General features: G+C 38.5%; 1 protein-coding gene across 2 annotated transcripts in view; it reads right to left on the reverse strand.

Annotated features, from left to right (window-relative positions):
- The window catches only part of CEP120 (centrosomal protein 120), a 40,429-nt gene extending 20,315 nt beyond the window's left edge, over window positions 1–20,114 (reverse strand). The window contains exons 1-15 of one of the 2 annotated variants that reach the window (XM_058827417.1): window positions 19,843–20,114; window positions 18,496–18,652; window positions 17,450–17,564; window positions 16,420–16,561; window positions 14,226–14,374; window positions 12,931–13,128; window positions 10,613–10,840; window positions 10,136–10,343; window positions 8,981–9,091; window positions 7,565–7,742; window positions 5,438–5,587; window positions 4,422–4,604; window positions 2,182–2,278; window positions 1,940–2,092; window positions 201–290 (exon numbers count right to left, since the gene is read on the reverse strand). In XM_058827417.1, the coding sequence (XP_058683400.1) occupies window positions 201–290; window positions 1,940–2,092; window positions 2,182–2,278; window positions 4,422–4,604; window positions 5,438–5,587; window positions 7,565–7,742; window positions 8,981–9,091; window positions 10,136–10,343; window positions 10,613–10,840; window positions 12,931–13,128; window positions 14,226–14,374; window positions 16,420–16,561; window positions 17,450–17,564; window positions 18,496–18,652; window positions 19,843–19,894 (2,211 nt within the window). In that variant the 5' untranslated portion in view covers window positions 19,895–20,114. Of the gene's footprint in view, window positions 1–200; window positions 291–1,939; window positions 2,093–2,181; window positions 2,279–4,421; window positions 4,605–5,437; window positions 5,588–7,564; window positions 7,743–8,980; window positions 9,092–10,135; window positions 10,344–10,612; window positions 10,841–12,930; window positions 13,129–14,225; window positions 14,375–16,419; window positions 16,562–17,449; window positions 17,565–17,949; window positions 17,983–18,495; window positions 18,653–19,842 lie in introns of those variants that run through there. The other variant, XM_058827418.1, reaches the window with a different exon arrangement.
- Window positions 20,115–22,988: the final 2,874 nt, after the last annotated feature.

Consider the following 22,988-nt stretch of genomic DNA (forward strand, 5'->3'; position numbering starts at 1 on the left):
AGCAGGCTAACCTGAGGAAATTTTTAACAAATATTCTATGATTAAAGACTGCTTTAAATTCTTTTGCACTGTTGTAGCCCAAATGCACGCATATTAATAGGTACAAAGCCTAATCACAGACCCTTTGTTACATGTTACCAAATACTTTGCTATATTTATAACAATTTAGATTTAACAAGTATAAGGAGGAATTTCCTTACCTTTTTCTTCACTAATGCCTCTCTCTCTCTATCTCTTTTCTTCCATTCCTCTGCGAGTGCTTGCATATGGACCATTTCCTTCTTTTTAAGCTTTTAGAGAAAAAAATAAAGAAGCAAAACCCGCAAACCAGATCAAAATTGTTAGAAGCGCACCTTTAGAGTATCAGCAGACCTAAGTCTTGAAACAAATGTTTTGTATGCTGACTTGTATAGCTCAATATATGATTCTGATAATGAAAGATTTCTTACACTATAGTACAAAATGCAAAGTAAATGCATGTTTGAGAAAAATATCCAGAGGTACTAGATTTTCACTATATTTCAAAAAGAATTATGTAAACAAAAACACCTGGAATGACTTCAAGAGTAGACAGCAAATGTTTTTTGAGATGCGACTAAAGAAATACAGAATTAATATTTAACATCAATAGTTTGAATCTTGAATCTATTGTACTTTTTATAAAGAGTAATGGGAAAATTGTGAAGATGGTATTCTGCAGTTCAAACACAGCACCTTCTTTACTCACTTAAAAATTAATCTTCTTCCTTAAGACCATGGAATTTGTGGATGGAGTAGTTTACATCCAAAGTTTTAATATTAGTGTTTAATATTACTATGAGTAAAATTTAGTTCTTGAATCAGTTAAATAAAATACAATTAATGTTATTCTCTGAACCAATTCTGCTAAACCTTCCCCATTTACCACGTAATTTAGGTATGTTGGAGGTTAGGTTTCTTTTCTTTTGTTCCTTCTTACCTATAAAATTTTTCCATACGTCGCTAGGAAACACTAACTACTAGGTACTTAAGAAAACAAAGAATGGGCTAAGCTCAGGGAAGCAGGGCAATTGGTTGCACTTCTTTCGTGCGGGGGGGTTTATCTCCGAGGGGCAGAGATACTGTGAGAATTGGGCAGGTAAAGGAGCAGGGGGCAGCTGCTGGCATTTCGGTTTCAGAGGACAGGCAAGCTGTTGCTTACTGCGGGGAGAATTCACGGTCACCGCAGGAGCCCCGTCCTGTACTGCCTTCCCAGGGTGAGCCTTTTGCTCGTGAGAGTAGCCGTTGGATTGGGACCTTATTATCACCCAGTCTCACTAAAAGAGGGACCCATCCCCATCTGCTCGGCTGCCGGGGATCCTGAGCTCGCCTCCCCCTGCCCTGCTCAGAGCCGGGCCGCCACTGTCCCACCCCCTCCGCTTCTCCAGCACTGCTCTGGGTTTCGCTGCACTGCAGCCCCACACCCCGGCCTGCCGAGACGTCCTGCTGGCCCAGCTCGCTGCTCCCGAGAGTCCTGCAGGGGCTTGGTGCCCCAGGCTTTGTGAAGCGAAGCCTCGCCCCCATCCCCTCCCGTCCGGGCCCAGCTGCCATTACCGCGTGCTGCCCCCGCCCGCGCCACAGCGCCCCCTGCCGGCCCGGAGGAGTCCCCGCCCCGCCCCTTCCGGCGGGAGCAGCAGCGCCCCCTGGCGGCCGTGCCCGGAACTGCAGTGAGGGGAGAGCGCCCGGGGCGTGGAGCGGTGCCGGGGCCGCTCTGCTCGGGAATAATGCCAGAGCTGCTGCTGCTTGTTTGCTCTGTCAGACACACCGGTGAGGAACTCTGCCTGAGAGACCCTTCATTCATTCCATCATTATAATAATTCACAGGGAAGGGGTTTGCATTTTCCATTCCAAGGGAGACTCCTGCCTTCCTCAGCACACTCCTGTCTTTCAGACCAAGACAAGATAATAAAAAAGTAAAAACCTGATTTTCAAAAATGTCCTCTTGCATTTCCTTCCACATTTCCAACTCCAGTGCTGCTTTGTATTCCAGAGTTTCTCGAGGTTCTGGATGGCCTTCTTGGGCACAGCGAGGCTGAGTGTGAGGGACATGCCGTTGTTGACCAGCACCTACATCCTGATACAATAAGAGCGGATTTTTCATTGGAACCTCAACTTTTCAAAGACATGTTCAAAGGAAAAAGAAAAGATTTATATAAAATTTACTTGAGAAGACTCTGACACCATAACTTCTTGCACTTTGACAAGTCCATAGTCTTCCAAGGTGATGGCATACGAAAGCTCTGCTATTCTGCTGCCTGACCTATAAATAGCATTAGAATGTTATATTAATTGAAACTGTCTAAAGATACAGAGAGAGAATTTTAAGACAACACACAAAACAGCAAATCTAAAGTCATTCTGTGCAAGCTTAGAATCTAAACGGTTGCCTATGTGAGAGTGCAAATATGCTCTTAAATCTTTTTAGTAATATAATTGTTCATATACAGGCATTGCTGATGACTTCAATTTAAGATACTCATTACATTTCCTTAGTTTTCCTTGTTTACACTTTAACAGTAACCTTCCAGTTATCCACAATATTAGTAACTTTGCATATCCTTTGCGGTAAAACATCCTTGGATTACTGAAAACCACATGTCTGGAAGCTTCAGCACAGAGAACTGGCAACTTTAAATCACTTAGAGGTTAAAATATCTACCTGCCCTTGTACAGTGAAACAATGCCTAGATAACAGATATTTTAATAATTAATTTTAAAGTAGTGTTTTCTGCTTAAGAACAGTTTGTTTCTAACTGCCTTGTCTCTAATCAAGTCAAAATGTAGCAAACAAAGCCAATCTTTTTCACAGAAAATTATTAAGAGAAGGAACACACAGAAGTCCGTAACTAGAAATTATCAGAAGTCTCACATCAAAGTACACTGCAGTGTAGACCTTGGTCAACATAGAACCCTCTCATTTCAGTGACAACCACTGAATAAAGCAAATTACATGATCACTTGTTAACTGGAAGCTGCAGAATGTATCAAGCTACAAGATGCTGAATGAATTAACTACCACTGTACTTTTAACAGAAATTCACTTTCAGTAAATGTAGATAGACAACACTAAAATGCTTTTTACAAGGTGCAGCTTTCTACAGTTATTTTTGAAGGAAAAAGAACCCAAAAAAGGCTTGTACTTCAACTAAGTTAAAATAAATAGCTGCATTAAATTCTTACAACTTTCCATCAGCCACTGACTACAAAAGAAAACAAGATTCATGTTAGCAGACTTGAGAAATCTGAGTAATTGATTCAAAAAGTCAGTTGAACACACCAGTGTACTAAGAAAGTTACAAGAGCAAGGATAAGAAGACGTCAGCACAGCATAATGCAGACCTGATTACATTTTGAGAATGCCATCTAGTGGTTACGTTTTGTGCAAAACCAGGTTTCATTTAACAAACTGAATGTGTTAAAGTAACTCTTTACAGAATTAGGCCATGCTGGCATTCCCACAGAAGTTTAAACAAAGCCAGAGGTCAATTGAATGAATTAAGTTGGGAACAGGGGGTATACCAGTCATTAAAATGAAGTTTCCTGTGAGTTAAATATAACTTGTAGTTAAATATGCTTTGTAAAAAATCTGTTGCATTAGCGGTTTAAAACTGACCTCAGTTTAATAGCAATTAAGTTTATTTTTAAGGGCCTAATCAAGTTCCATCATCACACAGAAAAGATGAGGGTCTAGACACTGATTGTGAACACTAATCATCTTTAACAAGGACACAAGACAGAAGTAACTACAAATTAAAAAAATATATATATACATCTCTCTATACACACATATATAATATACATAGATATATATGTAATCATCACTGCTCAACATAAATGAACATTTGTCTTCAGACAGAATATTAGCTTATACACTTCCCTATGATGTACACAAGCTGAAACCCCTGCTACTATCCTGAAACAGGAGACATCTCCATTCTCTGGGTGTATCTATCCCCTAACTTTCACTGAAGTCAGTAGTATCTAAAAGCATACTATGGACAAACAATGTTAACTATTTTCTGGAACATCAACACTTTCTATAATTGAGTAACTTACTTAAGGAATTGACTCAGTAACACTTTTTTCAATTATTTACATCTTAATCTATCTGTGAAGTTAAATTAAAGTTTCTATTTAGTTTAATTAATTTAATTTATAGGATCATGATTTTATATGGGTTTATTACAATGACTTTGGTAGCAGTGTGGACATTGCCCAACACAAAGTGGCAATTTAGCTTTTCATCTGTTGGGTGCCTATTTCCCCCTCTGCACACTGCAGTACTCTGCAGCCTGTTTACCTATTCAAAAAGCTAAGCAGGAAGAGCTTGCTGTTTTTCAGAGAAATACTAAACCAACAACTCCAGAAAACTTGCTACAAAGTATTTTTTTAATTAGTATTACCCTTGTGCTGCTGTGAAGCTGACTGTTTCATTACAAGTCTGACGCCAGCACTGTTCACCAGTCCCACCCAAGAAGCGGGTTTTTTCTGAAGCCAAAACATTTGAAAGCTGAAGCCTTGCCACTCCTAGAAGTAAGTCTTTGGCTGTTTTATCCTTGTGCCATAATTCAACCAGCAGAGGCAGTCTGAAACAAAGAAGTGATCTTAGTATCAGGCATCAAAATGAAAGAGGAAGCATTCTTATTTGGAAGAACCTCAAGTTCTAAAAAGTAACTTCTTAAAAAATTGATGCTACATATGTCAAACAATGGGTTGGCTTTACTGCCTTTCACTTACAGGAATGAGACTGACTCACTTTCTATCTTCTCAATCACTTGGCTCAGTCAGATTATCATTCCTTTCTTCGATTATTAGGGACTAACAATGTTACAGTGAAAGTGACTGACAGAATAATGCTAACATAACTTGATCATCTTCATCTATAAATACTTACAAATTAATTTTAGACATTGTCACCCAAAATACACCTCCCTCCACTTCTAACAAAAGACTGCTCTTTTGAGGATTCTTTTTCTACATCTTAATAACTTATTGAAAGATGGTGGAACTACTGGGAGAACTGTTTTACAGCCCTCAACACTGCAAGCTGCTTTCCAAGTACCTGCTGTATTTTCAAAGATATTATATAGTCATTGCATATTAAAAAAGAAGAAAAAATTACATATTTCAAGAAGTACTTTGTCAAAAAATGATGTTATCAAGCTTTACTTTTAAAGTTTATGGCAATTGCAATTGTTTCTGTAAGCAACAATACCCAAGTAGGCAAGACATAAAATCAAGAACTGTAGCATTCCTGACTTTAATTATTAGAGAAACTGGAAGAGTAGGTTATTAAGTATTTATTGGTATTAGCCCATGAATTATTAACTAAATTCTAGAGCTGATAATCTTAATGCAACTGCATTTACAATAAAATCTAGAAAAAACATAATTAAGATAAAAAATTGCTAATTACTACCTGAAGAATGTATCTTGAAGCTGATGAGGTATAGTTGCAAAGTCAAATGCACAATATGACTTTGGAAGAAAGACTTCCATGTTCTTTCTAATTTCTACAGGTGGACTTGTCATAATAGGTGCTGCACTGCCAAAAAATGGGTACGAGTACCTAATAAAAATAATAACGAAAATGATAATTCTAAAAATAGATAACTTTTCTTATACCTTCTGCAACAGGAAAACCAGTTTAGACATCATTTAGTAAAGCATGACTTGTATCAAAGTTTGAGAAACTTAGTTCTATTATTGTATGTACTAGTACAAGTTCTCAAGTATTCATGCTTTCATTTACTTCAGGAATGATCCAGCTTCTTTATATTGGCTGTTATCTTGACAAAGAAATTGCTAATAACCTGTATGTTTACAAGCAGATGAATTAATATTTTGCTAGAACTCTACAACTATTATATAAACTGGGCAGACAAGCAGAAGAAAAATTCATATTCATTGTTACTTGAGAGCATCTGTAACTATAGAGTTCAGATTAGACTAACATGCAGTAACTGATAACTAGGTATACATATACACAGTGTCAGAACCATTAGAAAATTTCATTAGCTTTCCATTTCCAGTTTAATTGACTAAAAGGCAAGTCATATCATCTTACCAATATGACTTAAAATGTGGCCTGAAACGACTGGCACATTTCAGTGCATGATAAATTGTAACAAAGGGGAGGCCATGAACCTCTTCATTTTGTTCAAATTGATAATGCCAGCTGTCACCCCAGTTTCTAATAAAATAAAAGCTGCATCAAACGATGCTTCTACATATAAAAATTGCATTCTTCACCTTCTGTGGAGAGCTGTTGAAAGAGCTGGTTTAGACTGGAATAAAATAATGCTTCCAATCTACAGTGAATATGCAATTTTTTATCCTGCAACGTTTTTTAACATTTATATATCTGGATGTTTCTCCTTTTCAGCATCCTGACATGCTCATCACTGACTATAAAAATTCAAGTGCATGAAACAAGAAAACCTATTTGTTGTTACTGTTCTGAAATTATTTCAATATTACATGAAGGATTTTGTGTGGCAAAATTCAATCCACTGTATGTTGCTTTCCACATACTATTTAGTAATGTAGTTTGTATGGAAAGACGCTAATGATGCACTCTATATTAGCTGTATTTTAAAATATTCCATCCCTACATCCCATCTATACCTTTCCATTGTAGTTCAGACAAAATCTAAACCCCAAGAACCACCACCACAACTAGACTTCCAGTGACCAATTAAAAATGGCATGAATCAAGCGCTGTCAGAAAAGAGGCAGAGCAAATGCAGAGGCACCTCCCCAGCCAGAAATCCTCAATGCTTTCAGACTGAATCACCATTTAAAGATATATTTCATCACAAACCCCAAAAGCACCCTGATGGAAATGAGAAGACAAATTGCAAAAACTATTACTAATCACTGACTTCAAATACACCAAAAATATTAATATTAAAAAATTAATATATTAAAAATTAATATATTAAAAATTAATATATTAAAAATTAATATATTAAAAATTAATATATTAAAAGTAGAATTTCTTTTTTAAACCATCAAAATCATCCCTATATCTACAAGTCTCTCAGAAATGCATTTAACTACACTGATTCTTCATTAAAACTAGAATGCGCATCTTTTGGATTCATACAGAAACCAGTGATCCATCTCTTACTAAAACACTGTAAGGAGTTCTTAGTAGTATGTGGAAAACTACAAAACAAACAAACAAACAAAACAAACAACAACAAAAAAAACCCAAACAAAAACCAAAAGTCACTCCACTGATCAGTTGGAAATGTAGCCAAATGTAACATGAAAAGTAATTCTTTCCTTTAAGGATTTATGTTGCTTGCTGTCTGAGCTTAGACATTCAAATGAGGTTTAATACCAGTTACAGTAAAAGGTAAAGTCTTACACACCATCTTTAATGCTAAATTTAGTGATAATCCACATGAACATTCTAAAGTATTTTATTACTGAAAATCAGCAACAGAAAAGGCAGGAAGAAGCAGAGAAGCATAATACTAGCAATCACTTATATTATGAAGGCTTTGTATTTACCAAAAATAACAAAAATAAATTGTACCTTAAAATGCAATTTACTGGAAAACCAACTTCCAGACCACGTATACTTCTTAAGTCTATTGAAAAGCAAAAATGGTGAGCGGCTGCTGGAATGACAATTTTCTGTGCTGACACAGGGTCAGAAGAGCTGGACATACCCACAGGGTTGGGCTGAGATATCGCTACTGCACCACTATCAGCTGAAAACACAAATTAGAATTCATGTGCATTTTTTATAACTTATTCTGCCCAAAAATAACAAAATATATCATAGATTAGTGTCATATTTTAAATACAAGTAGATAGGTTGCTTCCCCAAGAGATTTCTATTCCTTATTAAAAATAAATGAATAAAGTGAAAAATAACCCCTCCTCCTCTAAGTTACTACTTCCAAAGAAAAAAACACCAAATCCCAATATGCTTTAAATCTTCTTACAGGATTGTAATATTTTTCCTTTCTTTATTAATCTTTGAAGTTATGTAGGTTTAACTCACTGAAAAAGTTTACACTAAGATCAAAGACATTAAATTCTTTAGAAAGGCGCTGTAAGACTTCACTTTATATTAATTTTCTTAGCCAACTTGAGGGCATGCATAGGAAAAAAATATATTTTTAGCAATTAATTTTTTTTAAAAATTAATGGACTTCTTTAGGGGAATTACAAAGACAGATTAATGGGTCAAGTACAGTGTTCACGTAAGGCAGCATCACCTTGGCCCCAAGCTGAGGTTTAGTTATTGAAGGAAACTAAAATATGCAAAGCACAACTGTTCTGTCATAGAACTCATGTACAGTGACATCTATTTTATAATTTAGGAAGCAGAAGCAACATTGAGTGCCTGCCCAACTGCATCCAGTTTTCTCACATCTTTACAATGAGACCCAATACCGCCTTCAGAGAGTAAAACATCAAACTACAAGTCCCACAGATAGGTCTCCAAAAGGTGTTCTTGAAAAATATTCAAGATATTTTGTTTAAGTCTTTAAGGGCTATTTGGGCTACCAAGCCCCTACAAAAAGAGAGAATGAAAGTGTCGGATAAGAACTCAAATGCTTTTTTTAAGTGCTACTTGTTCAGATTCTTCCTTCATAATTATTTAAAACACTTACACTTTTGTAATTTTTAAAGTAATATATCATTACTAACATTGACTTTATTCTTTCTTTATTTTTCTAAGTGTTTTGTTTGCATTAATATTAACATTAAAAAAAAGAAAAATGTAATACCTCAACATCAGCTAGTTAAGACAAAGTATGACTGGAACAATTTTAAATGATTCAGGTAAAATGTCAGTAGGTAAAAAGAAGTGGCAGAGTGGAATTTTAAGGTCATCACAAAACAAAAAAATACATATAGCTTACTGTTAAAATTCATTTAAGTTGCTTCTATAGTAAAATTTCATTTAATGTACTAAATTCAATAAATTTTGCCTCACTGTGATTTTGCAGATCTAACAGAGGTGACTTTGCTCTGCTTTGCGATTTCAAAGCTGGAGGCTCTTCAAAACACTGTTTGTTAACCTCTTGAGGGCAGCCAGCCACCAGCCCTGAAAGGCAAATGTGATATTACGTGTGTTACATCTTAGCAAAACAGAATCATAAAATTACTATTACTATTAATAAAACAGCACAATCCTGGATTTCCTAACCAGAAGTTCAAACCAGCTGCTGGGTTCACAATATGTTCTTTTTACATTCCATATAAAGGACTTAATCCTTGCTTAGATAAGATCAGATAGAATTAAAAGAAAAATTGGCTGAATTAGCAGACAAATCCTGAGTGACCATTCTAGGATACAGAATTTCCTCTACAGAACTGGGTGTCTTTAGGACACATCTTAAAGGAGCAGCAATACAAGTATCATTAGAAAAATAATCACTCTGCATTATTCATAACCATCTCTGAAGAAGATTCATGTTTAGAAATGCTTAGCAAAACAACATTTTTTTTTGAGATGTATTCTGTTATTATGGTATTTCTTATCTGTGTTCCTCTTCCACTTTTCCCCTACCCAGCTCTCAAATCAGAAACAAGAATTGGGCTTGGGCTACCAAGTCCAAACAGAAGGATCATGCGAAAACAAACAAAACAACCCAGTTGCTGGCTTTGTCCAGGACTCTTCACTATACGAACAATTGTCTTCACAAATTACTATCCACATATTAAATTCCTTAGAAAACTTAAGAGTCCCACATTACCCCTGCTTTTTTATTGAATAAACTAGCATTAGACTATTTAATCTCCTTGAGCAAGTCAGTTTCTTCATAGGCATTGAACTAAACCTTTTCATTCACGACTTCAGGAAATTCCAAAAACTTTTGTTATGATTTTTCAAGTTGATGACCATCCACATCACTTGTAATCTACACACCCCCAAACCTCTAACCTGACTCTTGCAAGTGTACTTAACAACCATGTTCAAATCACAACATTTATCCCCCTTTCTGTTACTTGTTTTATGCAAATAATTCTGACTTGCCTGAAATTTATCACCAGACATGAGTACTACTTCATGAATATACTAGAAAGGAGTAGTATGTGATCCAAGACCACACTTGGCAACTGGGAAAAAAAATTATATACTACATACCCCTTTTCCTTGGTTTTGAGCCTTTTTCAAGCTTAAGACTTTCCACTTCACTTTCTGTTGCTACATCTTCTTTTGAAGAACTCTGGTCAACTTGAGATGAGACATTCTGTGATCTTTGCTGCTGGTTCTCTGTTTTTCTACTAACAGGTGAAAGAATTTTCTCCTGTGGCTGTTTGGGCTCAGTTGAAGCATTTAAGGGAATCAAAGGCTGAATGAAATGATAGAATATTTCAATGCAAGCCATGATCACTAAGAAAACTATCTATAACATTTCATATTATGAGATTATTTTTCAGACATAGAAAAATGCCAAGAAATGGATTATTTATATAAAGCCAATAATTCTTTCAGGCTTTGTTCTTTTTTTTTTGTTTTTGTTACACAAAACCCAGTCAAATATGATTTAGAATCACCAATAATTTTTAACATGAAATTGTGCAACAGTGTCTTAACCAACAATGAATGGGTAAGACATACCTGGGTAGTCAAGCTCTCCCTTTGAAGAATTACAGATACCCCAACAGTAGGAGCCAGATCCAAAGGCAGTTTTGTCAATTTCTGTTTAGCTCTATTTGGTGGAACAAGAACAAATGGTCCCTCTATTGCCACAGGGTGTTGGTCAATCTCCATGTTTCCTTTCCTCAGTAGTCCAGACAGGGGAACTTCAGTGCTTCCAAGAGAGTGGTCCCCACAGCAAAGATGGATCTGCACACACACAAAGGTGCTAGAAAGTAACTGGTATGTATGATTTGCACTGGAACTGTCTGTGCACCCTCCACTAAAGGTAACATAAATACAAGTTACCATCCTTAACCTAGTCCCTGCATGCTGAGAATAAGTACAGCTGTGAAATGTCAGTTTTGAGCAGGTGGGATTTGCTCACTGACAGGGCAGCAGCAAATCATTGCATTACCCTTCTGAGGACCTGTCATATCATTCCTTCTGCAGGATAAATTCAGTACTCTGTGGCTTCTAAACACAGCACAGATTCTTGCCCTTAGTATATAGGCATATAAAATGCGTGACTGCAAAGTAATGAAAAAGGTTACTAGAAGGCTTAGGGCATATATTTAGACACCACTTAAGTAGCAAGGATTTTTGAAACTAAGTAACTGTGTTTTTAATTCCTGGTAAATAGAAGTGTTTGAAGTCTTGACTCAACTGTTTATTTCTCATGCAGCTTTGTATTTATACAAACGAGTGAAAGATGGATCTTAAAAAAACCAACACACACTGAGGTAATCTATCTTCCACAAACTTACTCTTTGAAACTTAAAAACTAGCTTGCTTGTTTCCCAAATAAGAGTCACTTCAGTTTTGATTTAGCAGGCCAGAACACTGTATTCCTGCCCTTAATATTTTTTGCACTTAAAAGAAAACTGTTGTGCTGAAGGTGTGAGCTGCCAGTATACATATGTAGGTGTATATACATGTACATACATACAAATACAGTCACACAATACATACATACACACACTCTAGTCTGGCAACTAGCATCTGTTACAACCAAAGTCTTAATTTTTGGAAATACATGTTAAAATTAAGAATCAGAACACAGTGGTCTGATCCTATATCCTAAGATTTAAGATGTTGAGTGAGAAGTCAAAGAAAGAAAACTGTAAATCAAAATATGGGTCTGACTTCACAAGAACTTTTGTTCAAAATGTTGCTCTTTACACATGATGCAAACATGCCTAATTCCCTATATATATATACACATATATATCATATATGCTATATTAAATGTTTTAAGATTGTAGAGTTAGAATAAATTCCATATACAACCATGCCCATGATGCTCCAAAAATATTTAAAGTTGAGGCAAAAAAAACCCCAAAACCTGAAACAATATAAAATTTAAACAAAAACATTCTTAAATCACCCTGCATAAAAACCCTAGAATGGTCTGTATAAACTTAAAGAAAAATAACTTTAAAACAGTCCAGATCCACAGATTCAGTTGTATAACTAAAAGGATTTTATTTACCAGCTACATTATCAGAAACCCTACACCACTCTCAGTCAACAAAGAAGACTCTTGTTTTGTGATTCGTTTGAGCCATGCACAGATTACTATAAACACTTTAAGTACTACCTGATACTACCTTATACCTGATATTTAGATTCATAGATTCATTTAATTTGGAAAAGACTCCTAAGACTGCCAAGTGCAGCTGTTAACCTAACATGGCCAGCCCACCCCAAAACCATGTCTCCCATTTAAAGGCAAAGCTAAAGATCAACAATATCCCATAACAGCACAAAAATGTTTGTAGTGTATTAAGAAAAAGCATTTGGCTACAGAGTGGGGAAAAAAAGACAGACCTCCCTTATCATTCACAAAGAGTGCTGAGGACAGTGATTTTAGAATTTAGGCAAGAGTGACCTGAGCAGATGGCATGGGATTACTGTGGGTAGCATAAAACAGGATTCTGGGTTTCAGATGGTCTGATTACAGTGCAAGCCCCAAAGCTCAGAGCTCTTGAGAGTGCCACATTAGCTCTTTGGGAAGATCATATTTCAGCAACACCTTTTATCATGACATGTAAACCAGCTTGCTGTAATAGCAACTAATTAAAAAGACAGCACTCCACCTGAGCTAGGAAATTTGCTGCTATGGTTTCCCTTCATATCAGCAAGAGATTCAACTTATATTTGAGCAAAAATACTGTAATACTGTAATAGCTTTGGAAACAGAAATGCTTCACAGATACAGCCTGAGACATCCTCTATTTATTTAATTTTAATTATTTATTTTATTTATTTTCATTCACATTTGAAATGAAACAGCTTACCTGCAACTTTGACTGTGAACAAAGATAAACTTGAAGAACATCTACTGTACTACGTATTCGAACTGAAGCTCTTTCTGGCTCAAAGTTTGGATTAATCAAGTCAGTGAAAGGTTCATTTGTGACATCGTTTCCCAGTAATGAGTAGTAGAAAAAAAACTCAGGCTGTCGATCAGGGAGCTTCATAGTACTAGGAACTAACTGAAAGAGATGCAGAAGAGAACAATGTATCTTTTTCCTTGATACAGTTACAGTAATTCTGAAGCACTAGTTCAGAAATTAGAGCTTTAAGTGACCAGCAGACCTAAATCCCAGCCTGCATCCCACATATAATTTATTATATTAATACTCAAATTAAAAATATTTTACTTTTTTGAAGTAAAAAAGAGCAAGTTTTAACTTACAAGCACAGCGACAACTTGCAAAATATTCTGAATTACCTTTAAGACTCATCAACACCAAGGGCTGTAACAGACATGTATTTGATAACATCAAGTTCTGAACAAATACTCAGAAAAAAGCAGTGGCTGCATAAAATATTTCCAATATAAATAATGCAGATCAGATACTGGTATATAATTTATGTGACTGAATAAAGGACTGAAACAGACAGACAGCTACTTCATCCTGTAGGCAACTGTAACTGTGAGTTCAATGCCTGAAGAGGCACAAGCCACCCCAGAATGATCACAATAAATTTTACTTCTCAAGGTCCTATAATTCTGACATGGAAAATTACTTCCCCTGAAAAAAAGAAAGATAACAAGACAGAAGAGAGTTTATCATAGACCATGAGTTCTAGACCAATTAAAACCATGTGGTCAGTACAGCATAAACACAGCAGCTGAGATCTAAACCTGAAACAACCATTAGCATGGCACTTAACCCAAGCTAATAAACCCTTCCCTCAGGCAATACACTAACTGTCTTACATACTTGAACAGTGTTCCAGCTTGTTTGAGCTCCAGTGCATGGGCACCATACTGAAGACTGATATTATCCATACACAAACTTTTTACACTACATTGCAGTAGAGAGGTATGCATTCCATAAGAATGCATTATTTAAAGTAAATACAGCTGTAGCACTTCAAAAGCATTACACTTCATCTTCAGTCTGACATGTTAAGGACTTCATAAAGTTTTAAAATGAATATAAGTTTGCTATGGGACAATATTATTTCTTGAAATAAACTTAGAAAACAATAAGAAAAAAACTAATTAGAAATGAGGAATGGGAGGGTGAAATACCATATGGGATAATACTTCTTAAAAATCTCACATAGCAAGGAAACAGACCTGTTCCAACCGTGTGGCAAATGCAATGGTTACAGACATGACAAAGTGATCTCTGCAATACTCTGCTGGTCCAATTTGATGATAACCCTCTTCTTCATTCAAGACTGGCACAATACTTTTAGGGTCTAGTCCAGGAAATAGGGTGAGTACTAAGAGAGAAGAAATAAACATAAGTAACTATTGGTCTTTATAATTGCTGCAGCAATCTGATATATAATTGCAATTTTATTTTTAAGCATTACACATGGAAATTACATGTGAAACGAAAAATTACAAATAAAGATTGTGATGCCTGGTACCAAAGTTTTGCAAAACACAAAAAAGTCCCAAGGTACACTTCGGAACATCTACAAAAAAATACTGAAATTAACTTCTACTGACAACCTATGTTGCATATCATGCTAGACAGAATTCTAGTTAGTATTTTTATTTTGTGTTACATTGAGAAACATTGCATTGACTTGAAATTTATTTCACTAGGCTAGAGTATATAATATTGTTTCTTTACCTTGCACATCAAAGCAAGTGCAGGATGGTAACTGCATATTGCAATCTATTGGAACAAGTATGGTGTGCCATTTCCAAAGATCTTTAGAATGTTTCACTTAAAGATTTTCATCTGAAGTCTTCAATGCATAAAACCCTGTATTCTGGTTTGCTAACTTCTGTTCAATTGTGCCAGTGATTCAACACAATCAGCTCTCAGGTTACACCACATAGAAATAATGACATAGCATTTTCTGAACAAAAAAGCTCTGTTTCAAATACTCAAAGCTTTAGACAACTTAAGTCAATAAAAAAAAAAAAGGGTACATGAATATTAAACAGAAAAAATCTGACTAGACTAGAACTGGGTAATCCAGCTTTGTCATAGCCAATGCCTGGAACATTAACTTTACAACTGCAAAAACCCAGAAGTTTGTTTTTCCCCATTCCATAAATATGATATTAATTTTGACATGATGAAAGAAAGAGCTGGCAAACTTGTTTGTAGCAATTATTCCACAGAAAACAGTGGAAATGGGAGTACAGGCAGAAAGGTCTTTTATTTTTTGTCAGTGTCATGTGAGATAGGAGAACTTGCAACCACCCACATGGGAAGTGCATACTAAGGAAGCATTTACAGTAGTTCTTTGCCTCCCTTACAGATTTTACAATATGGAAAGTTTCCTGTCTTCTGTTGTAAACCTCAAAGAATGGAGTAAGCTGTCTTGCACTGAAACTTAAATCCTTTCTTAACCAATCTTGAAATGCAGCCAAGTCAGTGAATTCCAGGCTAGAACCTTGTAGAACACTTCCTGCCACTGACCACTCAGCTTTTACAAAATCACAGCCACAGATCATCAGTAGATAGATGATGGATTCAGAATAAGGGAAAAGGTACCTTCAGGGCAAGAAAACAAAGTATTGTAAGGTATGTAGAAGAAAATCCACTAGTTGTACCAAAAGGCTCATTTTTCCAAAGTTAAGTAGACAGGCATTTGGGTGACAGATCAGGGCAAGATGGAAACGTGTTTTTGTTTTGAGGCTCTTTAAGTCACGTTTCTAACACCTTGTTTTCATTTTTTTTAACAACTAATAACTTGCATTAAAAAAAATAATAATAAGAGTTAATATCTGAGTTCCAATAGATTTTTGACACATTTCACTGATTTCTTTTGAGAAAAATGAACAAGAGAATTCAGAATTGGAGTAAGTCCCAACAGTAAGCAGATGTTACTACAAAAAAACTTAACAATAGTACATAATTTAAGTCCCTAAAAATTAGAATAAGAACCCACCAAAAAAGAAGCAAGTCTACCCAATAAATGAGATATTTTACTACTTTACAGTCCCAAGCCCAAACTATTGAAACTTTACCTTCTATAACAAAGCTCCTCTCTTATTTCTTTCATAGCTTTCCAAAGCTCATAAATACAAGTTAAATACTCAAGGGAGTCACCTATGAGCCACTGATTCTCATTTTAAATACCAGTTGGTTTGCAACTTGTTCCTCTAAAAAATCACACCATTACCACAGTAAAAAATACTTGAAAAACTTACTACCACAAGATACATTAATCAGCTGTAAAGGATTTGCACTGGAACTGCTGTGAAATTAAAATTCTCTTGAGACTTAAAGCAACCCATTTGCAACAAGTGATATGTCATCTGGCAAAAGATTTTTAATTCAAAGTGATGTCATGTTACTTACCCTTCCCTTCTCTAGGGGGTGCCTCCTTTGCTTTAAAATCATCAACCAGTGCTTTTGAATCTATCTCCAATGCAACACCAATCTGTATTTCAGGTTTAAACTTAGGGTACTTGTTACTAAGCAAAGGATACCATTTAGGTGCCTACATAGTAAAAAAAAAAAACCACAAAAATAAAGACCCAAAAGCATTTAAAAAGCACAGAAGAAAAATAGTATACTAGTCTTACAGAAAACTCAGTCTAAATCTAGCACTTCTATGTCATCATCTACAGAAATACACTTTGGTTTTTATTTCTAAAAATTTGGTCGATTTAGTACAGTATTGTACTAAAATATTCTATAGAATGAACAGAACTGGATGACTAGATGAACATACTGGGGTTTTTTTCCACTGACTTGTACAGTGCAAAAGTTAGATAGAGAAATATACCATAAATCTTTATTTAGAAAACCTTCAAGTACTCAATTGCATGGTAAGTCATATGCATTGAAAATTCTCTGGAAGAGTGGTGTCAAAATAGGACGCCAGGCTCCTCATATGACCCATATCAAAGTTATGTTTTGATCAAGGGTAAATAAAAGGTTGGGTAAATAAATTTATATAAACAATTATATTGTGCTTACTCCATGCTGTATTAAGGGGCTAAAAATGATCACCTAACACATCATCTTCCATGGAGGCCCACTGAAAAAAACACAGGACTTGATTTGGTGATGGAGACTCAATTCAATTTCTCCGTATCTACTGCTTAGATAAAATTTTACAGTTGATTAAATATGAGATTATGTAGGTTAATTGGTTATTAGTGATCCAATTCAGAAGTAAGCAAGATTAGTACCAAAAGTATTTTTTCATTTGCGCATGTTCTTAGAGTCAAGATGTCTCTCCTCTTAAGAAAAGCAACAAAATCCCCCATACGTGATCAAAATGAGACTCAAAAGTTTAGCCTATACTGTAATTCAAATTATATTATCTGTAACAGCACTGTTGTCAAAATGAATTTTTAAATCTTTATCCCGCATAACATACCTGTTTCTTTTCCTGTGCAGCCCTTAAATCCAGTACAATATAGCCTATATTCTCTTGAGCTGAAGATACAGGATCCAGTGCAAAACATTGTAGTTTGATAGGTGTACGCTGCAGCCTGAAAAAGAAATTTAGCTGAAATATTAAATATAAAATGTATCTCTGCAATTAGTTCTCAGACATAGTTCATAAGCTTCCAGCAAGCCAACCACACAAAACTTGTTATAAAATTAGTTTTTTTAGGTCAGGAATTGCATTTACGTTGAAAATACGAAAAGCCATCATAAAGTGAGAGAATGAACAAGAGGTTTAATTTTTTAAGAACACTGCATTGGAGCATCAGAGTCTCAAGCACTTTTAAAAATACAGTAGCAACAAATAAACACCTCATGCGCATAAAATAAATAAGCACAGCTGCCCACACAAAATTTGAATTTGAATAAGATGCCTTATATGGGCATCTTAAAAACAGGACATGTGGAGAAGATTTTTGGGTAAAGCACCTTGAGGCACAGATAAGATGTCTAGCACATAGCAAATGCAGGCATCTTTCTTTGTCAAATAAAAACGATACAGCCTTTTTAACTTCTTTGATAATATGGTCATAATATTACAACCTGTAAGTTGTAAGACATATAAAACCAAATGACATTTATGGAAACATTCAATTTCTCAGCTTATCTCCTTGACATGTTCAAAAACTACTTCCATGGGCTTTTCAGATTTGAAATTAATTGTGTGCTGCAGTATACATAATGAAATTTGACTGAAACGTTTGAATTATAGCATTATTAATTTTCTCTAAGAGCCTGTGGAGTATTTTTTAGTGGTGTAATAATATACCCTTTAGATTTTTTAAACATCATTTGTCTTGCCACATACTACCTTTTATTGTACGTTAGTACATTTTCCCACAACATTATAGAAGATACAGGTAAGTTTCTAAAAAGCAATTCAGATGACAGTAACACAAAAAATGTATTTCACTAACTGTAAAGACAAGAAAATTAAATTTTATCTGCAAAGTAGACTTTGCTTTTTAACATTACCTGTGCTGATGAAGTGCTTTCCTATCAAGCTCCCAGGCCAATTCTGTAGCAAATTCTGGCTGATCAGTATGCTCCACAGGGTCAGTAGCCAACTGTTCACCATCTAACTTGGCTTCAACTATAAGCATATGCTTGGGTCGTTTTGGGAAACAGCGCCCTGCAAAAGAGTGGCATTGCATGCACCATCACTGAAAGAGATGCAAGAGCTCAGATATATGCCATAAACCAGTTATGTGAAATTAATTTCCCATATCACCTTCCCTGTGCTGTTCTTTAAACTGTTCGCATTATGCAGAAATATGAAAGAATGTAACATGAAACAGGCTATTTGTGGAGAAACAAGAAATTAAGTAACAAAGTAGCAAGCTATCTGAATTACTATATAGAGATATATATTATATTATACATAATATATTCTACATATAATATAGAGAAATCTGTGATTGACAATAGGTAAGGGAGCAGGCATGAGCAAGAGAGTGTATTCACTACTTCAGATGAAGATGCTATGACTGTCTGACATCACAACAGACCAACACAATCTTACAAAAGAAGTCAAAGGTGTTTTTCCTGCCACTTGCTGAAAAAAAAAAAAAAAAAAAAATGCCATTACCAGATTAGGAAAGTGCCTAAAACCATATAGGATCGGTCCAGCATTCAGGATCATCCAATATTACGATTTGAGATGACAAAAAGAGGTAAAAATTTACTTATATCACACTGTGGGGAGGTGATAATTACAGGCATATCAGACGACAGGATCTTATCTGTAAACTCCTCTGGCAAACTACATAAATGGACAGAGAGATAATAGGATTCACTTAGCAAAGAGAAAGCATTCAGCCTAAACAACTCAAACCCCCACTCATCTCCAAAACACCCCAAAACAGAAAGAAATATCCCAACAAACAACTTTCACACACACACACACTCTAACTACACCACAGAAAGAGGAAATGAGTTGTAGAAATGCAAAATTAACAACTAGATATATGTCTGAGTCAACACTGCCGAAAAAAAAGGTTACAGCGGATTACTATGAAGGGATAGAAACACCAGAATACCAAAACAATAAAATCCAAATTCTCAGGGAAGCATAGTTACATTTCTCATTCAGGACAATAAATTGCATAAATACCTCCAAAACCTAACGGAGGGTAGCCAACCCCGGTTTTAAAATACGTACGTCCAAAGCTTTATTAATAAAATCAGTTTACTCAACGCTGCTCGGCTTACCGCGCTGATAGAAAACACCTCGGAGGCAGCGACCAGCCCTCATCTTCCTCTCGGGACAGAGGGGACGCGCAGCAGCCGAAAGGCCGCGACCCTCCCGCCCCTCCCGGTTACCTTCCAGCACGGAGACGACGATCAGCAGCCGATCGGCGGCTCTGGAGACCATCTCCCCGCTCCGCCCGGGTGCTGCCGGGGCCGGGAAGTACAGCCGCTCCGAGGCGGAGCGGAGGGAACCGGGAGCCCTCGGGCGGCTCCTCCCGCGCTGCCGCCACTCGCCGCCCTTTTGCCGCCGCGGAGCCTTTAAACACCAACTGCCGCCGCTTCCGCCCGGCAACGCCGGCCCCGCCGCTTCCGCCGCCGGCACCGCCCCGGCACCGCACCGCCCCGCCCCGGCACCGCCCCGCCCCGGCACCGCCCCGCCCCAGCACCGCCCCGCACCGCCCCGCCACCGCCCCGGCACCGCACCGCCCCGCCCCGGCACCGCCCCGCCCCGGCACCGCCCCGCCCCGGCACCGCCCCGCCCCAGCACCGCACAGCCCCGCCCCGGCACCGCCCCGCCCCAGCACCGCCCCGCCCCGGCACCGCCCCGCCCCAGCACCGCACAGCCCCGCCCCGGCACCGCCCCGCCCCGGCACCGCCCCGCCCCGGCACCGCCCCGCCCCGGCACCGCACAGCCCCGCCCCGGCACCGCACCGCCCCGGCACCGCACCGCCCCAGCACCGCACCGCCCCAGCACCGCACAGCCCCGCCCCGGCACCGCCCCGCCCCGGCACCGCCCCGCCCCAGCACCGCACAGCCCCGCCCCGCCACCGCCCCGCCCCGCCACCGCCCCGCCCCGGCACCGCACCGCCCCAGCACCGCACAGCCCCGCCCCGGCACCGCCCCGCCCCGGCACCGCCCCGCCCCGGCACCGCCCCGCCCCGGCACCGCCCCGCCCCGGCACCGCCCCGCCCCAGCACCGCACAGCCCCGCCCCGGCACCGCCCCGCCCCGCCCCGGCACCGCCCCGCCCCGGCACCGCCCCGCCCCAGCACCGCACCGCCCCGCCCCGCCACCGCCCCGGCACCGCCACCGCCCCGGCACCGCACCGCACCGCACCGCCCCGGCACCGCCACTTCTCGGCCCCAGTACCGCTCTGTCACCGCCCGAAGGCCAGAGTGCCAGCGGCAGTGCTGTGGCACGGAATGTTACACGGGGTGGGAAGCTGTAGTCGAAAACCTCACAAATAAAAGTATGAAATGTTATTTTCACAAGCACTCGGAATTGCCAGTGGAGGAATGCCAGCTCTTTCAAAGACGTGCCTTCCATTAAAGTGAGGAAGTTTTTTTTACTTCCCCCCCCCCCCCCCCCCACCGCAGTGTGATGAGCGTCAGAGCAGGAGAAATTGAACCCAGTCATAGTGAAATGCAGCTTTATCCTCCTTAGCTAATTTGTTATTGTCTTCCCTATGAAGTAATAATCAATTAAGCAGCAATATCACGAAGTAGTTGTTCCTCCACTTGGCATCCCAAGTTAAACACGTTTGTCTTGAATGTGAGGCAAACCCCCCTTATTTTAGGTTTACAGTATTTTTTTAGTAGATGGCCTAGCAAAATCTTTGTGTAGGCATAAAATCCGTGAGTTTTAGTAACATGTTTTCTGTAAAGTTGCTGAGTCAGTATTTGAGAATACCAGGAGAGGGAGAACCTGTTTTCCTTTTGCAAGAATTTTATTCTGGTTCTGAAACACTTCCCAAAAAGACACTTTCTTATATCTGAGTTGAATCTGCCCCAGTTCAGTTCTGGCTTCTCCTTTCGTTGTGTCATCTTCGCGCACATAATACTGCACGTGGCACAGCAACTCTATCTCTACCATCTGGGTTCTTAAATCTCTATCACCCTCTGCAAGCCAGGTTGCAGGAACTTTTTATAGACACTATTTACACAAAACCTGGAGACAGACCTCTGAAAAGTGAGTTTGGCTAGTGAGGGAACAGGATACCAGACAATAACAAAAATATACAGTTTTCCTGTACAGCTTTTTATTTGAAAATTGATTTCTCCTGGTGTGATTAATTAAAATATTATTCTTGTGAACCACTGTTGAATAAGTAATCACTTCTTGTAACTGTTCATGGATTTGCTTTTTGCCTATTAGCAAGCTGGACTAGTTCAGCGCAGGGTCAGACAGATGCCAGAGCCAGCACAAAAGACTGAGAGCATGTGACCAGCAACGCTGGTTTATGGGTGTTTATGTCTGTACAGGGCAAAGCAGGTGGAATCTGTCCCTTTGGTAACAGCAAGCCTTTAAATCAGGTCACCTACCTCATGGAACTTTATCCTTTGACAGTCTCTCCTGGCTCTAGTCTGACTTTTATCTTGGTGTTACAGGTATCAACTGTGTCAAGAGCCGCATCACTATAAATCCTTTTCAGCTTTTTTTTTTTTTTTTTTTTTTTTTAATACAATAAAAGAAGGAGAGAAAAAGACATTAAAAAGGCAATACTACCTTCTTGGTCTTATCATCTGCATTTACTTTGCAGACATCAAGTCTTTCTCTATTTATTCTAGAACCACCAAAGATTGTTTTCTTTGTTTGTTTTTTTTTTTTCAGGATGTGCCCTAAGCAAGAAAACTGGCAGTGAGCACATCTGTGGGAGGTGTGCTCAGGTAGAGGAACACCTCCACTTAGTGACAGAACCAAGGAGTGGGAGGAGATGAGTAGATTAAGAAGCATCAGAGAGTCTGAGTGAGAGACAGACTATTTGAAAAAGCTTCTACCTTCCCAGGGACAAATCTGTCAGGCAGGCAGGGCACACGATACAGGGGATTCCCTATCCAATCCTATCTTTAATCTGCAGAACATCATGACTTAAGAGATAGGGGGGAAATGGTGATAATTTCCTGCCTTGCACAGCGGAGCATCCCCTCCATTACTACTCCACTCTCCCAGGTGCCCTGGTGTAACAGGTACAAGGCTCTGAGTTCATCTAGGTCAGAGGTGTTGCTGAGGTCAAGTCAGCCTACTCCCTGTGTCAAGACTGCTTCCAGTCTTCACAGAAAAAGAAAAAAAGATGTGTCATTGTCATAGGACAGTTTCTTCTGAGAGGAACGAAAAACCCAATATGCACACTGGATTCACTTGTTAAAGAAAGTCTGCTGCCCCTCAGAGCCTGTGTTAGGAGGAAACTTTCTACTCTGGTACAGCTGTCAGATTATTAATACTTTTTCAAGCAGGCAGTGATGAAATTGCAATAAGAAGTCTAAGGGCAATCAAAAAGGG

This window comes from Poecile atricapillus, chromosome Z (genome assembly GCF_030490865.1).
Source record: "Poecile atricapillus isolate bPoeAtr1 chromosome Z, bPoeAtr1.hap1, whole genome shotgun sequence".
In the NCBI taxonomy this organism is placed as follows: Eukaryota; Metazoa; Chordata; class Aves; order Passeriformes; family Paridae; genus Poecile; species Poecile atricapillus.